Source organism: Drosophila arizonae, chromosome 5, assembly GCF_054131065.1.
Source record: "Drosophila arizonae isolate 15081-1271.41 chromosome 5, UAZ_ARI_1.0, whole genome shotgun sequence".
Classification (NCBI taxonomy): Eukaryota; Metazoa; Arthropoda; class Insecta; order Diptera; family Drosophilidae; genus Drosophila; species Drosophila arizonae.
Window position 1 is genome coordinate 26,258,162 of NC_142925.1, and position 15,671 is coordinate 26,273,832.

Genomic DNA, 15,671 nt, shown 5'->3' on the forward strand with positions numbered 1-15,671 from the left:
GCATCTGGACTATTTTGAATATTCAGATGATGCAACGGCTAATGCGATGCCTTTTATTGCTCGTATCTCAGCAAGAAGTAACGAAATAGGGAATTTTTTGCCACCCATAAAGTCAATAAATTTATAAGCTTATAAAAAGTTTATAAGGTTTAACTGCAGTATTTTCAGCTATTTCCGTTGCTCCAAACGATCTCACTTGAAAACATGAATTTTATTTTAGAATTGACTGCAAGAATCTGGATCAGTATCAATAAGGAAGCCGTGCAATGGTTCCGGCGGTGTTTCAATTTCTGTGAGTTTTATTTTTCCTGATGAGCAACATATCCCATCGCTCATTTTTAAATTGAAGGGCAGTGCGGGCATTTCTTGTCCAATGTACCAATGACAGCTATAGAATGAGCGTAATACTTAACACCAGGCTCACACATGTAAATGCTCAATTTACTTGTTGACGTTGTCGGTCAATTCCTCTATGGTTGTTGACTACGAATCTGCGCGCTTCTCTTCGTTCTAATTATTTTGCTAGTTTCGCTAATCTCGTGCCTCCACACAAACATCTGCATTGTTTTGTTGCCGTTATTCATCTGATCTTTGTGGTCTGCTGTCTTGCATGCTTCTAGTCTTGAGTGTTGACGACTCAAATTAGCCCCCTTGGACGCTTTAAGCGGAGTCGATATAACCGGATTCCACTGTATTTTATTTAAAATCAATTACAAGATAAGAAGACTGCATTGTGAAGCGACAAGTGAATAGGTCCCATTACTTCTTATATCCTCGCTACGATTCATGATTCAATCGCTGCATAGCTTTGATGGCAATCCTGGAAATCTGAGACCTGGCAGGCGAACAGTCATTGAAAAGATTTTGTAGTCTAACTTGAAATAATTAATTATTTTTTATTAGTTACCGATAAAGACAGGAACTGCAAATATATGAATAGTATGGAGTTGGCTTTGTAAGCATTTAAATGTGAGTCGTGCTGCTGCGAGCCGGAGTAATTCATTGAGTTCTTGGGATATTAGACAACCACTAATTGCGCCCAGAAGCTAAAGGATCTGGGCTATTTAGCCTTGAAGCCGCAAATATGATTGCTTTTGTATCTGGCTGGCGGCAGTGAGACCCCTTTTCGGCCATGAGTATAACATGAGTTTAGGGGCATTTCGTCCTGTCCTGCTGTCATCATATTCACTTTGATATTTTCCTTTCAATTTCAAGTCGCTTGGCCAGATTAAATGGCCAACCTGCTGCCTCAATTTATGCAGCTGCTTCTGCTTCTACTGCTGGTGCAGCAGCTTGTGGTTGCGTGGGCGTAGGCGTGGCGTGGGCGGTACCCTGGACGAGGGCGGGCAGGACCTGATGCGTTTGCCTTTGCGGCATTTAGATGGATAGAAGGGCATCGAAACTGCCAACTCAAAGTGGCAAGCGGCTACGTCAGCTGTTGACCATATGCATTGCGTACATGATAATCACGTTTGGGTATGCGCCTGTTTCTTGCCGTTGCCGTTGCCGTTGCCGTTGCCGTTGCTGATGTTGCTTTTGTTGCATGCGTTGCATTTGCATTTGCATTTGGGCCTGCTAAGGCATGTCGTGGTGTGGTTTATTGCAACATCTTGTCCAATTTATTACCACTTTCATTTGGTAGCATAATAGGCAATGTCCACACACACATAGACACACACACGCACACACACATACACATGCGCGCACACATGTTAGGACATCTAACGCACTTGCGGTAAAATGTGCATATCTATAACACGTTGCTTTCAAAAATACAGAATCTATCCCATACTTTCAATGTGGGGCCTCGTCGGGTCCCGCCTGCTGCATTTCTGCTTCATCAGTTACATGCTTTGAATAATTGAAGCGTATTTAGGCCCCCTGTACAGGTTTGTCAAAAGATAAATAAATAAATGCACATATGTATATGTATATAAATTTACGTATGTACATACATATATATTTGTATATATTTGCATTAAGTAATTTTTATATGCTCTGCACACAGTATTGAATGATTTAGCCATACTTAAGCCTGCCAAGGCATTTCTCAGCCTGCCAAATTGCAATTTTAAAATTTATCTGCTGCTCCTCGAGCTCAGCTTCTGCCTCTCACATTTTGATGATTGTTGCAAAAAGTGCAATTATTGCATATTGAGCATGTTGCATTAGCATTTGCCACTGGCAGAGCAGACAGACTCCGCAAACAGCCTTCCCGACTCACTGGCGCACTCCCCGAGTACGCCTGTGCTTGAAATGCCATTTTTACTGCATATCCCCAGGCGCACTTTGAACATCTCGTCGCCGCCTTTTGATTTAGCCCCTCCATGTGAAAAATGTCATATTCGCAACTAAACAACTAGTCCGGCTGATACTTTCCGAGTGCGAACTGAGCGAAAGATACCCGGTTAAAAGTACAAAAGCTCTTTTCTTCTATATTAAGGCTTTAGCATGAATTACATTTATTTGACTATTCCTAAGTCAATTATCAACAGCATTGGTAGAGTTAGAGTCGATATTAAGGTATTACTGTAAGGCATATCCATTTGAGTAAGCTTGAAAATAGTTGGAACTTTTAGAAAATGTGTTATTTTGTTGACTTTATAACATTTAGAAACAGAAGAAGTTTTGGTCAAAGAAAAATTGAATTTGATCAATATGATTTCAAATTTTAAAATATAATTGTGAATTACAAATTACACAGTTGGGAATTTCGAATTCAATATTTAATTTTCAACTACTTCAGCCAAGTTACAGCTGTTAATATACCCATTCTGCAGCTCTCCTCGCGAGGGTAGCTCAGCGCACGACTATTGAAGGCAGCTCTTTTGAAAGGCCCGTTCGTTGTTGTTGCCTTTGTGTGCGTCTTTTGTGGCTGTTCGTTGTTTGCTTGCCTGTTTGTTTGGCGGCGGCGACAACAACAACAACAAAGACCGTAGACGAGCGCTGCCAACTGAGCTGAGCGTTTTAATTGCACTCAAATCAAAATGCTAAACACTTGTTGGCTGCCTCACGAGTTCCGCGGCTCCCGCTAGCCCCAAGAGACCCGCGGGCTACTTGGGGAGTCATCCGACTAGGTGTCAAGTAGCGACGCCTCCTCCTGGTGCGGCTGCTGTCTCTCCTCGTTGATTCTAGTTGCTGTTTCAACTGTCGCTTTGTGCCATAACTGAAGGCAGTTTCGGCTTTGGCGCTGCACTCACTGCTGCAACAGATTTCAAGTGTTCGTCTTTCGCTTTGATCGTTCGCAACATTTTGCGACACATTGCCTGCGTGTGACAGACAGACAGCAAAGGGGCAGCGCGGAAGGCAAAGATCCATTTCAATGGAGGAACACAAAAGAATCAGTCGACGGTAAAGATTGTGCTAAAAACATCCCACATATTGAGGGGATACCATCCAATTGAAACCAGGGATATCGTATGGCAATTTAGTGCCTGTTTATGCCCAGAATACATTGATGGGAAATAGGGATACAATGGTTTCGTGAAAATGTATATAATAGGGATAAGGAGGCGTAGCAAGCCCTATAGACCATATATATAAACAATAAAAGTTCTTTGGCTAACAAAGAACTTTGGGCTATTTATATACAAAAGATATATATTTATATACTTCAAGTAGAGATTTAACAACAGTAGTTGTTCGCAGGGAACAGGGTATCAGCTGGTCGAGTAATCTAGATTAGACCACTGGTACTTCTTATTATTTGAAAGCAAACTGCATCGCATCGCATTGAGTGACATAGTAAAGTTAAACCTCTTAAATTTATTGTAGAATCAAAAATATTTGTGCTACTATGACTGCAGATCTGTTTGTTTTGGGTTCCTCTACTCCTTAAAATAGTTAATCAAAGTGTCATTCATTAACTGAATTTTACACCAAGCTACCGCGAGCTATCGGGAAGCTATTAGTAATTTTTATATATATATATTAGAGAGAACAGCACTATAGTTTTCTATCAATAGACAGAAATCTATCGATACTTAACCATATCGATGGCTCTGAGTTGAAGAAGTTCAGAAGCAGTGCTGTGGAAATAATATAATTAAATATATAAATAAAGTCTCCTATAGAGATATGAGTAAGGCACTCAGCAGAAACTAGTAGGAGTATTTGTTAGGCAGATTTAATTTACAATTTATTGATTATTTGAGACAAACTTGATCCCTCTGCTCCATGGAAACACTAATGAATTGCGTAATTTCGTCACTTCTATTATTCAATAAAAACACGTAAGAAAACTCTAGTCGAGATTGCCCGACTACGAAGTCCCCTGAGCCCTTCGAGCAACTGATATTTCAATAATTATTCGCACATGCACACACACACGCACACACACAGGCATACGTACGCACTCATAAACACGCATTGGCTGCAGTGCACTGCAGTGGTGGCTTACTATGGGAACTTTATTGTCAATATTTCGAGAGTCTGTCAGTAAAGCGATTCAGCCTCGGCTCAACATGTTAAAAGCTGCAACAGGATTACATGCTTCGATTTTTATATAAATGTTGCATTGTCTCAAATTTGTTGTTTGCTGCCACTTAAGGGAATGTGTTAGTTTTAACTGCTGTTGTCTGAAAAACAATGACACCAATAACTAATAGTTATGTGCTTAGTTAAACGAGAGTTTAAGCAATTCTCAAAGCTCAACAATTGTCTAAACACAATGCGAATTCGTGCACAAATTTTGTTGTGTGACAAAAGTTGCTGCTCTTGTTGCTGCTGCTGTACTGCTGCTAACGGCAATAGTTTGTAATCGCGCGCCGTTCTCTAATTAACTTTGATTTGTACACGATGCTAAAGCAACAACTGCAACAATTGCAACAATACAAACAGTTCCGCTTACTAAAAAGCACACATACGCTCTGTTGGCCATCTGACAGTTGATGCTATTGCTGTTGCAGCTGGCTTTGCCAGTTTTATTCATTTTCGTTTCTCGCTTTTTCATGACTATCACAACAAGCAAACAATCAAGTAGCTAGTCGAGAGTTCAACAGTCTAGCAAACTCGACAAAACTTTACCTAAAAACTTTTGTTGTGTTTTTTGTTTTTGTTTGGCGGCATGAGATACGTTTTTGTTTGTTTGTTTGTTTGTTTTTTTTTTTTTTGGGTTTTTTTTTATTGTATGTAAAACATAATTGCAGATTAGTCGCAGCGGAAACATGAAAAAACAACAACAATTGTAATCGCTCTGATGTCGCTAAAGAGGAATAAAAAAGCGTGGCTTAAGCCACCAGACGGTGAAAGAGTATTGAGAATAGACAGGCAAACAGAGCCACAAGGGAGCTGGCAATAATATCCCACACATTCCTTCTCCCTCTACCACCGTAGCCACTTACCTCCCTCCCTCCCTCTCTCTCTCTCTCTCTCTCTCGTTCTTTTAAGTATTTGGGCAGTCACTTGCCGTTTACCACAAAGATATTTCAATCAATTAAAACGCACCACAAAAAAAGATAAAGAAGTCTAAAAAACAGGCAACTCGAAATTGTTTTCTGAGGCAGCATCAAGAAGAAGAGGAACGAGTGGCTCAGTTGCTTTGCCTCAAGCACGCTGCAATGCCCGGAAAATAGCTTTGGGCAACCAATGGCACAACATTATGAGCATTGGTGTAGTTCAACCAGTCCAAAATATGACTTTAAATTAAAACACACACACATCCGCCCACATACACACACACTCTCACAGATATGAGAGAACAGTCAGAAATGCGTTTCGCCTACAAACGAAGTTGAAAATGGCTTGGCTCTAGGTAGTAGAACTATGTAGGTGTGCGAATGCGTGTATGTGTGTCTGTGCACCTATAGGTCAAGCAGTAGCAGACTTGTATACTTGTTGTTTTTATCTCAGGCACTTTAAATGGAACGTAAATATTTGAGCTGCATTGGCCGGCAGTTGGAGGACAGTTGCCGCCGCTCTCTCACCTGAATGCAGGTAATAGTCTCTGCTCGGCACCTCGCTTCATATTGATTTGCACAATTTCGGTAGTCGCAATAGTCGGCTTCAACTTCATAGATACTTAAATTGAAATGCATTTCTCTGCCCCGCTGCTCTAAGTGCCAATGAGGCACGGCTCTCCCTCAACACGATTTCGTTTGCCAATCATTTGAATGATGCTCAGTTTGGCGTGCCCCTGCAAACGAGTGGCAATTAATCAACGTGTGCTTTGCAGAATACTCAACCGAAAATACCATTCGTATTAATAAACAACCTGCGTTCTCCTGTGGATTGCCATCCGATATATCATATGTTCATTATACATTTGCCTTTCATTTCAATTCATTGAAGGATTTTAGCTTTCGAAAAGGCAGCCATGGGTATTCTGTTCTCTGTTCTCATTCTAATACATTTCGAATTACTAAACACAGTTGAATTGCCATTTATTCTTCCCAAAAACAATATTTCATATTAACACGTGACGTACATATGTCTTAGTGTTAATATCTCTGTAGAAATGACTTAGTAATTGTATTATTATTCAAAACACAATGTAATATTAAAATAAACAAGTAAGAAAGCTCTAGTCGAGACTGCTCGACTACGAGATCCCCTGAACCCTTCGAGCAACTGATATTTCAGTAATCATTCACATGCACACACACAGCCATACACACGCACGCATAAACACGCATTGGCTGCAGTGCACTGCAGTGGTGGCTCATTATGGGAACTTAACTTTTCTTGTTGCATGCATGCATTTGCCAAAGCACAAGTCTCTAGTTTTTGAAATACGCCTTTTACAAAGGTGTGAGTGAGGGGGTGAATATAGGGATGGGGGTAAAATGTAAAATTTGGGGACTCTAGCTCTACAGGTGTAGGAGATATAATTAAATAACTAGTTTTTGATATATCGGGAGTAGTTATTGATATTTAGAGAAAAACAAATTTCAAGTCTCTAGCTCTTATATCGTCTGCGATCGACGCATTCATACATACGGACAGACGGATGGACGGACAGACGGACAGGGCCAAATCAAGATCAATAATATATATACTTTGTGGGGTCTGCCACGCCCCCTTCTGTCCGTTACATGCTTTTAACATTTTCAATGGGTTGAGGGTATAAAAAGGTATATACATATGTATATAGGTATGTATACGCCAGATATATACATCACAATAGCGAAACAATCTGAGCAAACATTCCTCAAATCGATTCATTTATCGTTAGATTTCCTTTTCATATTCCATTATCATTCACATATTGCTTGATTGTGTAGAAGTAAATTAACTTGATTGGAACTGATCCAGGCCCTAGTCATCTCAGCTCAGCTCAGTTGTCTGAAAGCTTAACTTAACTCACTTAACTTCCTCAGATTTGTGCAAATTAATTAACTTCTGTTATCGGTGAGGCGGAGGGACGTTAGAGTTTCCTTAAGTGTTTCGCTAACCATTGACAATTATGAGTCTCGATTGCGTTTGTGTCCTTGGGCTACGTATGTATATACCCTATAAATTAGTTATTCATCGCCTGAGGCCCTAAATACATAAGCATAATTTATGGGCGTGACAGGCGCCCATGGACACGACTGCTCACTCAGCTCATGCTCACATATTTGCGCGGCATACTTTTGGGCGCCAGACGCGAATAGCTGTGCGGCAAAAGCGTTTCGCGCTCTTCTCTTGCACACTGCTACCCCCAACACATGCTCCCCTGACACCTCACCCTTGGCCGGCCGCAGCCCCTTGGCTGCAGTTTTTTGCGGTGCTTGCTGCAGTAAAAGCATTTTGGCACGGCTTTTGTGCTTTTTTTTGCATCTTTGTTAATTTATTTTCATTTATTGTTTTTAGTTTTTATGTGAGTGTTTGTTGGTAATTTTTTTGAGCTTGTGTGTGTGTGTGTGTGTGTGTGTTTTTGTGTATAGTTTTTACTTAAAATATATGTGTTGCTCTTTAATCATAATATATTCACAGTTTTTAATTTAAACTAATGCGTTTTGTGTCGTACATTAATGCTTGAAATATTTGGATTTATATATTTTTAATTGATTTTTGTCTATTTTCCATTTTTCTTTGTTCTTGTTTATTAATTTTATATTTAATACAGTTTTAAGTATATATATTTACATTTTGGGCTTTCTCTAAATAAGTGCTCAACTTTATTATAAAGTTTTGAATAAATATTAAATTGCTAAATTAAAAATTCCCTTTTTTTAAAAATCATTATTAAATTCATTCTGAAATGCACCTTAATTCATATGCCGATATGTGTGTGTTAATAATTTTTCTTTTTTTCTTTTCTTAACCGTGGATTATTGCTTTTGTTTTGTGCGCGTTTATATTGTGTTTGCTTACGGATAATCCAGCCGTGGCTAAATAAATTGCATAAGAAGAAAAACTCGCAGCTCACGCGGAAACAAATTAATTGCAAATATATAGGCATTTATTTCTATATACTATTCTTGTGTGATCAGTTTGCCCTCCAAGAGACAACTCAACTAATATATTATTGCACTCAATGTTTCATCTGCTTCAATGTGCCAATCGACAAACGTCAACAACATTTCGCTCTAGAAGTAACATTCAACATACTCGTAGACACTAACCTAAACCTATAAAGACTTTCAACTTACTTAACCTGCTGCAACTGTACAGTTACACATATATGTATATATATATATATATATATATATATATCTGGGTAGTATGTATACTCACTGACTATACGCTTAACTTTTAAATGTACTCCAGAAATTTTTAAGTATGTTTGCTCTTATCTTCCGCCTCAGCGTTCTATCGATCAACCCTAAATCTTCTGCCTAGCAATTCTAAGCAAGCGCGTGAACGTATACAACAAATAACATTTTTGTTCTCCTTCTTTCTCTTCTTCTTCTTCTTCGCTTGCTGCTCCTCTGTGATCTAGAAACCTTAACTATTGTATAACTTGAATTATGTGTGGCTGTGGATGTGCATGTGTGCGTGTGTTCAGAAAGGAAACGTAATTGTCCTGCATGACAGCAATCATCTCCATCTATCTGACCAGCTGTGACAACAAGAGGCATATGACTAGCCCCAAGCCATTGCGCCCCAAGGCACTGGCCCCATCCCCTTCGCCATCTCTACATATTTGCGGGTGTCGAGTGAAATCCTCGCAGTAGATCTGGAAATGAAAGATCAAAAAGAGAAAGTTTTGGCTCAGCTCCCACCTGGTAAGACTTCTTAAGGAATAAAATAAAATGCTGTTGGGCTTCCTGTAAATGCATATTCGTAATTTTGATGAATGGTATCAAAACTTCACCTTGGTTAAGCTGTTGGCGTATTTATCAACCAGTTCGCGTGTAAACTTGGCCGCTTCATTGCCACAAATTTTACGAGCCGCGTTCTCAGAGCAGTCCACTAACTCGTTAATAGAACTATAAAGTAGATAGTAAATTTTTAAAGTAGACAGTAAATTTCCAAATGATTTCAATTGATATTTGTTAATTTTATTTAAATTTAGAATCGAATTGAACTGAAAAAGTAAAACAAAATCACTACTGGAAATCATTACTAAGAGAACAAATCTGGTGAAATAGCTACGTATTAATATATGCATATTTCAAATGAAATTTAGGCCATCTATTAGAAGAGTTATTTACTCCTAAAAAAATAAATAAATAACTGTAAGAATCGACCTGCCAATTCAAGGCGAACCAGTCTTGCTGTCTTTTTAATCTAATTTTTTTCTTGGGTTTTTAGACTCAATCATGATAGCGATTATCGAGTTGCTGCAAACAAGTTTGACGAAACAAACATTTTATATTTACACTTTTGGAAAAGCTGAGGCAGAGCTGAATTGGCTACTGAGCTGCTGTCAAACGACTTTTAGTTACATTTAACGTGTACGTATGTCATTTGTATTTTGTTGTTGCGCTGGGGGACTATCAGCGAGTAGATCATTTAAAGCTGATTCAGCGAAATGTGAATATCAAGTGATTAAATATGAAAGATTAAATAGGAAATATTATGAAAACATCACGTGTTGCACTCACCAGCAAATCGTTTTGATGTTCTCGTTCAGCGTGCCGTTCTCGGCGTTCTCCTGGTTCTTGTTGGGCTTGAGGAACACCATGGTCTCCTTGTACCGATTGGCGCACACCTCGAAATCCTTCTTGGCCATTTCTGAGCAGGGCGCATGCTTCAGGTACTCTGCGAAGAGCGACACATGAGCTACAGCTGTTGGAGCCGCAGGGCGCGTATTATGGTGAGAACTTACCCTCTTGGAACTCGCCTTTGTTACAGAGATCTCGTATGAACTGATTGGTGCCATGGTACAGCTTGTTGAACTGGTTGCGCTGCTGCAGATCCATGCAGCGACGCGTATAGCTCTGGATGCAGCGCACGCCCTTGCGCAGCTCGCTGAAAAGCAGCAGCAGATGCCGACACATTAGACATTAGACATTAGACATTATTCATTAGACATTGGAAAACAAACATGATGGCGTTAATGCTATTGTTTCAATTCAGACAACGGCGACGGCAACTGCAACTGCAACAATATCAACAACAACAACAACAATGGGAACAACTTACTGACAAAGTTTATCCAATTCCTCCTTCTTGGCAGCGCCAATCGAAAATTCCGACGTTAAATGCAGCATTTCAAGTGGTTCGGCGCACTTGGTGAACTCCTCCTGGCCGCATTCCTCTGACCTTACGACCGCCATCAGCAACGCTGTTTGGCACAATGCACATTTCAGTTCCAGCGAAATTCGAGTACAAAAATGTAACGAACGGCGTGCGGGCGGTGTGTGGGGAACGGAACAGAAGAAGAAGACAAATAAACAAACTGGCAAACAAACAGTGGATAGTGCTCAAGTTGAAAGCTAAAAGGCAATCTGAGACTTGGTGCCGCTAAGTCTCTCACACTTCTGGTCCACTCTACCGTTCGCTCGCACTCCTTTTCACTCACTCTCTGCAACTGTCCCTCTCCGACTCACGTTCTGCTGCTGCAGCACAAAGTTGCAAATGTGCGTCAGGGGTAATAAAGTTGGGCATAAGTGAAATTGGCATTTCATAAATTTAAACTTTTCGGGTTTTGGTACACTTCCCCTCACTCTGTTGCTCGTGCTCTCGCGCTGTTCACCTCCCCTATGCTGTCTTCCGTCCCCTCTTCAGTGCAGCGCATCTGTCGAAGTCACGCAACTGCCAATCAAGCCGACTAAGAGTGCTCGCCTGATCACTGCGATAACTGACTGACAGCTCCCAGACGCAAGCCCCTAGACACGGACACGGACACGGACACGGACAAGGACTCGGACGCAGACGCAGACGCAGCCTCAGACTTGAATGGAGAATTATAGTCGGAAGCAAAATAGGCCTCAAACTTAGAGTTGGGCTTGTTTGCGGACTCGAACTCTGATAGTTTCACATCGTGACCTTTGTCAGGGCATAAATAATTCACACTTACCCGCCAGCAGCAGCGACGTCAGCACCCTCCAACTGCAGCAGCATCGATGCATTTTGCTCTTTGCGTTTGTCTCCTGCTTGTTCTCTGCTCTGTTGTTGCAGTTCACGCTTTGCACTCTTTCTCTTTTTGTCTATTGCCGTTTCACCTTGTAATTGCTCTCGTCATTTGCTTCAAGCTCGCTCGCTCTTTCGCTCGGCGTAGCAGGTCTGCCTTGCACACGAAAGACAAGCACAGAATAAAATATTTACATACTGATAAATTAAAGCAAAAAAGAACATAACCAATAGCTACTAATTGATATGCCTCGAAAAGCAAAAGCATCTTATCAAGAAGAAGATTTTCTACTGAAGATTTCTTTTGAAGATTTGTATATTGGAATCTAAAAAAATTGACACCTGAAATATTTTATAATTATTGATAATCATTACAATGAACATATGTATTAAGTATCTTCTATTAGATATACATATATATATATTATAAGACTCTGTTTCACGTTAAATTTATTTATACATGTCACATTAAAATACAATTCGTTCACAGGGTATTTTGCTTCACTCATTCGTTTATTTCGTTTTTCATTATAATGTAATAAGAAATTCCAACATTAATTGTGCATAAATTTTGGCATCTGCCAAGCTATATTAATTATTTTGCTGCTAATGCACAACATTTTAACGCAATTTAAAAATTGTTCTCGGTTAAAAGTCTTAAGTGTGTACCGAATCGTATTCTATAAATAATTAAAAAAATATATATATGTATATATATATTTTCGTTGTATATTATTATTATTGTGAATGAGCGGGAGCTTAAAAATAAACTGATTTGGTCTTGTCTGGAGAGTAGCGAATAAGTGCAAAGTACAATGGTCATGAAATATATTTACTGCATATACATATGTATATATGATGTTTTATCATACAATTTAATTTACCAGTTCCCTGAATAAACTACCTTGAGGTAGTCAAAAGTCAAAGAACAGTAATTAACAAGATTAAACTGCATTAGTTGAAAATTGAAATCAAAAAAATTAAAGTTTAATGAAATTAAATGATAATTAAATTATAATTACAGATAAAATGTTGGTAAAATAACTGCCGCTTATCGTTTACAGATCATTATTTATTGCCGTAGAAATTTGCATGAGAACTTCTATTACAGTTTATATAAAGATTTGATCTGTCCACATAAGGGAAATATGCTAATATTTTACTTCAATTAAAATATCGCGTAAATCAACACGGACTTGATTAAAGATCTTGAAGTGATTGCACAGAATTTTAATTCCCTAAGTGTATTTCGATCATGCAAATTACATGTTATAGTTGATATACCCCACTGAACGCTGTTCCACTCTCTTGGCATAAGAGCCTAAAACAAAAAAACGTAGAAAAGGTTAATACAAAAGACGAGAATGATTTTGTTTTGCAGAAGGCTTCTGTGCCAAATTATTCATTTTTTTTAGATTTCTTTTAACATTTTCTGATGCATCCCATATACCATATACAGATATGTATAAGCGTGTGCATGTGCATGTGTGTGTGGGCCGCATATTTATTTTTATTATTGGTTTTTAAGAACTTTAGTGTACTTAAACATAAACAAATGATAACTCTGTGTTTCTCTTCAATTAATAGTAAACAAATAGCCAACAGCAAAAACATACATGTATATGCACACATACATATGTGTGTGTGTGTGTGTACATTGGGGAAGGTCAGTTATTAGTTTGCGCGTCTCTATATATTTTTGCTTTTTGATAGACCTGTGATATTTATGGAGGGCCGCTCGTTTGAGACATTGAGTATAGTAAATAATCAAAAGTGCCAATGGATCAAGTGCAATCGCATGCAAATCGAAATGCACAAGTCGAATCAACTTTCGAGCTTTCCAATTGATTTCTCATTGATCAGCTGTGTTTCAATTGGCATTCACAAGGAAAACAAAACACTTAAAACATATTCGAAACGAATGGGAAGATGCGAGAGAAAAAAATCGAATGACCGCACTTCTGGTTGCTCAAGTAAAACGAAAACGAAATTGCAATTGAGCGAGCTTTATTTTTGAGAAAGATCGCAATTTGCTGTTTCCTTGAAAGTGGGCGCCACGGTAACGGGGTGGAAGGGTGCAGCACGTGATGCAAAGAGTGCAAATATACTGAAAGAATGCAGTCGGACGAGCCTCTCGCCCGCTGCGATGCAAAGCGATGTGAGGCGATCTGTGTGCTGCCGGCATATCATAGAAATCAGGTTTTCTTAAGACATTTTACGTTTATTTTATTGTTTGGCAATGCAGTCAAAGTAAAGTTGCTACTGTTGCTTGTGATTGCTTTTCATTTATTGCTTTTATGGCTAGAGAGCGTTCACACCTGCGCGACGATCGGCCACGAAATTTGAAAACACTTTCCCAAGTTCTGAGAGCTGCTGTCCAGACGCAAGCGCACCGCGTTGTTCGCCGTCCGAGTAACAAAAACGTACTGAAGAAGCCGCCGCCGCATCAGCAGCAGCAGCAACAGCACCAGCAGCAGCAGCAACGGGCGTCACCCGACCCCACAGCTCAGGCAGCTTCGTGAGTGCACGAATGGCCTGCGTGAGGCGTTCGCTTAACACTCGGCATGCATGTTGCTGGCAACATTTTAGATTGTTGCAAACCGGAGCTGGCAACAGGTTACTGCATGTTGCCAAGCACTGTGTTGTTTTTGGGTTGACAGCTGCAGTTGATAATAAGCCAATCGACGCAGCTGTCGCATCAGCTGCCTAAACGTAAATTGTTTTTTGTTTTTTGTTTTTTTTTTTTTTTTTCGTTTTAGTTTTTTCCTTCAGCGTGCACTTGATTTATAATAGAGTTGATAATTTTGTATTTAATTAATTGAATAAGCCAAAGTCAATTGAATTTCCCGTCAAAGCGATAAGATTTACTCGCCAGCTATCTCTCAAGCTGATGGCCCCGTCAATAATAAGCCAATAAGCCATAGACAATTGTTGCCAATAATAATTTCATTTTGCTCTGTTAAATATTTGTTGTCAATGTTTGCGTAACACAAACACCACCAACAGCAACAATAACAATAAGAACAGCAACAATAACAGGAACACCAGACATCAACGTCATTTAGCTTCAAGTGTCGAAATTTACACGTGTGTCCTTTTGTTTTCCTTGTCACGCTCATGTGTTGCCGTCTCGTTCTCACGCCTGCGCCTGTCAAGTGCCACGAGAAGTGGCCGCAGGTTTTTGCTTTTATAATACTCACAATTGCATCCAATAGGGTTGTATGAATAATTAGAGGCAGTAAAACAGTTTTGGTGTTGATAAAATAATGTTATTAAAAATTAAAAAAAAAAAAAAAAATCAATATTGATGTAAAATAATCATAAATCTACATTTAGTATATTAGAGCAGTATAGCTATTCCTTAGTCGATCAATATTAATTATTTGTGTTTGCTTTTGTTTGCATTTACTTAATATACAACATTCCGTCGAGTTGAGCTTTATTTGTTGTGTGCCAATTTGTCGCACTGTTTGTTTGTATTTGTTGTAAATATTAACTAAATTAGGCAGCGATTTCATTTGTGTTTTTATGACAGAGACATTTGTAAAGGTTCAGGGCCAGCCCCTGAATGTCAAGGCGTGCCAAAATGTCTATAACATAAATATAGATCATACAAATAATAGAATCGATAGGCCCGTTTTGTTGACGAATAGGACCTCAAGCACGGAGGAGTGACTTGCATTCGCCCTTTGTTCAATTGCTCAAGAGACTATTTACATTGAACGCTTGATGAGCACTTCATAAATTGATTTGAAATAATATTTATATACTTATTTAAATTATATAAATTATTTACTGAGAAGTCTTTAAGTAAATAGTTGAAAAACACACAATTCTCGTAATCACATTTTAGGAAGATTATTTATCTATCTTATCTCGAATAAGCTTCCGACTGAAATAGTTTATTACTTACATTTGGAATTGACATCTAATTTAGAGCATCGAATCCTAAAAATAAGACAGTGGTGTGGCCGGAAAGCTGGGAAATCCATAGAGGGCTTTATCGATAGTATCGATGGAACTCGTGAAGTGCGATAGATCGATGGAAGTTTTTCGATTTCGATCTACCGAAGTTGTAAGCCTTTATGAATGTTAAAATAATATTTATGTATACCAGCAAGTTATGCAGAATCAGAAAGTACATTTAGCGAAACAGGAGCGATTGCTTCGGACCGACGGTCGAGTTTAAGGTCAACTATAGTCAACACTTTGGTTTCTATGAACAAAAA

At 39.0% G+C, this 15,671-nt stretch overlaps 1 protein-coding gene across 7 annotated transcripts; it reads right to left on the bottom strand.

Annotated features, from left to right (window-relative positions):
- Positions 1-7,759: 7,759 nt before the first annotated feature.
- LOC108617435 (uncharacterized) lies at positions 7,760-13,916 on the bottom strand. Of its 7 annotated transcripts, none has more exons than XM_089469833.1 (8): positions 13,761-13,875; positions 12,727-12,763; positions 11,390-11,595; positions 10,513-10,654; positions 10,196-10,338; positions 9,972-10,128; positions 9,239-9,353; positions 7,760-9,100 (listed from the first exon to the last, which is right to left on the bottom strand). In XM_089469833.1, the coding sequence occupies exons 3-8, from the start codon at positions 11,439-11,441 to the stop codon at positions 8,972-8,974; spliced, it is 738 nt and encodes a 245-aa protein (XP_089325959.1). In that variant the 5' UTR covers positions 11,442-11,595; positions 12,727-12,763; positions 13,761-13,875; the 3' UTR covers positions 7,760-8,971. The 7 variants fall into 7 exon arrangements, with proteins under 7 accessions (XP_089325959.1, XP_089325961.1, XP_089325962.1 ...); XM_089469835.1 differs by having other exon boundaries at positions 11,390-11,599; positions 13,761-13,874; XM_089469836.1 differs by having other exon boundaries at positions 12,709-12,763; positions 13,761-13,873.
- Between the last annotated feature and the right edge of the window lie 1,755 nt (positions 13,917-15,671).

What these genes read in the sequence shown, in the direction of transcription:
- LOC108617435 (XM_018013241.2), bottom strand. Translation starts at nt 11,441, where the DNA reads ATGCATCGATGCTGCTGCAGTTGGAGGGTGCTGACGTCGCTGCTGCTG. An exon ending in GAATTGGATAAACTTTGTCA is followed by an intron (nt 10,339 to 10,512) that starts GTAAGTTGTTCC and finishes GCTGCTTTTCAG; the next exon opens with CGAGCTGCGCAAGGGCGTGC. An exon ending in ACGCCAACAGCTTAACCAAG is followed by an intron (nt 9,101 to 9,238) that starts GTGAAGTTTTGA and finishes TTTCATTTCCAG; the next exon opens with ATCTACTGCGAGGATTTCAC.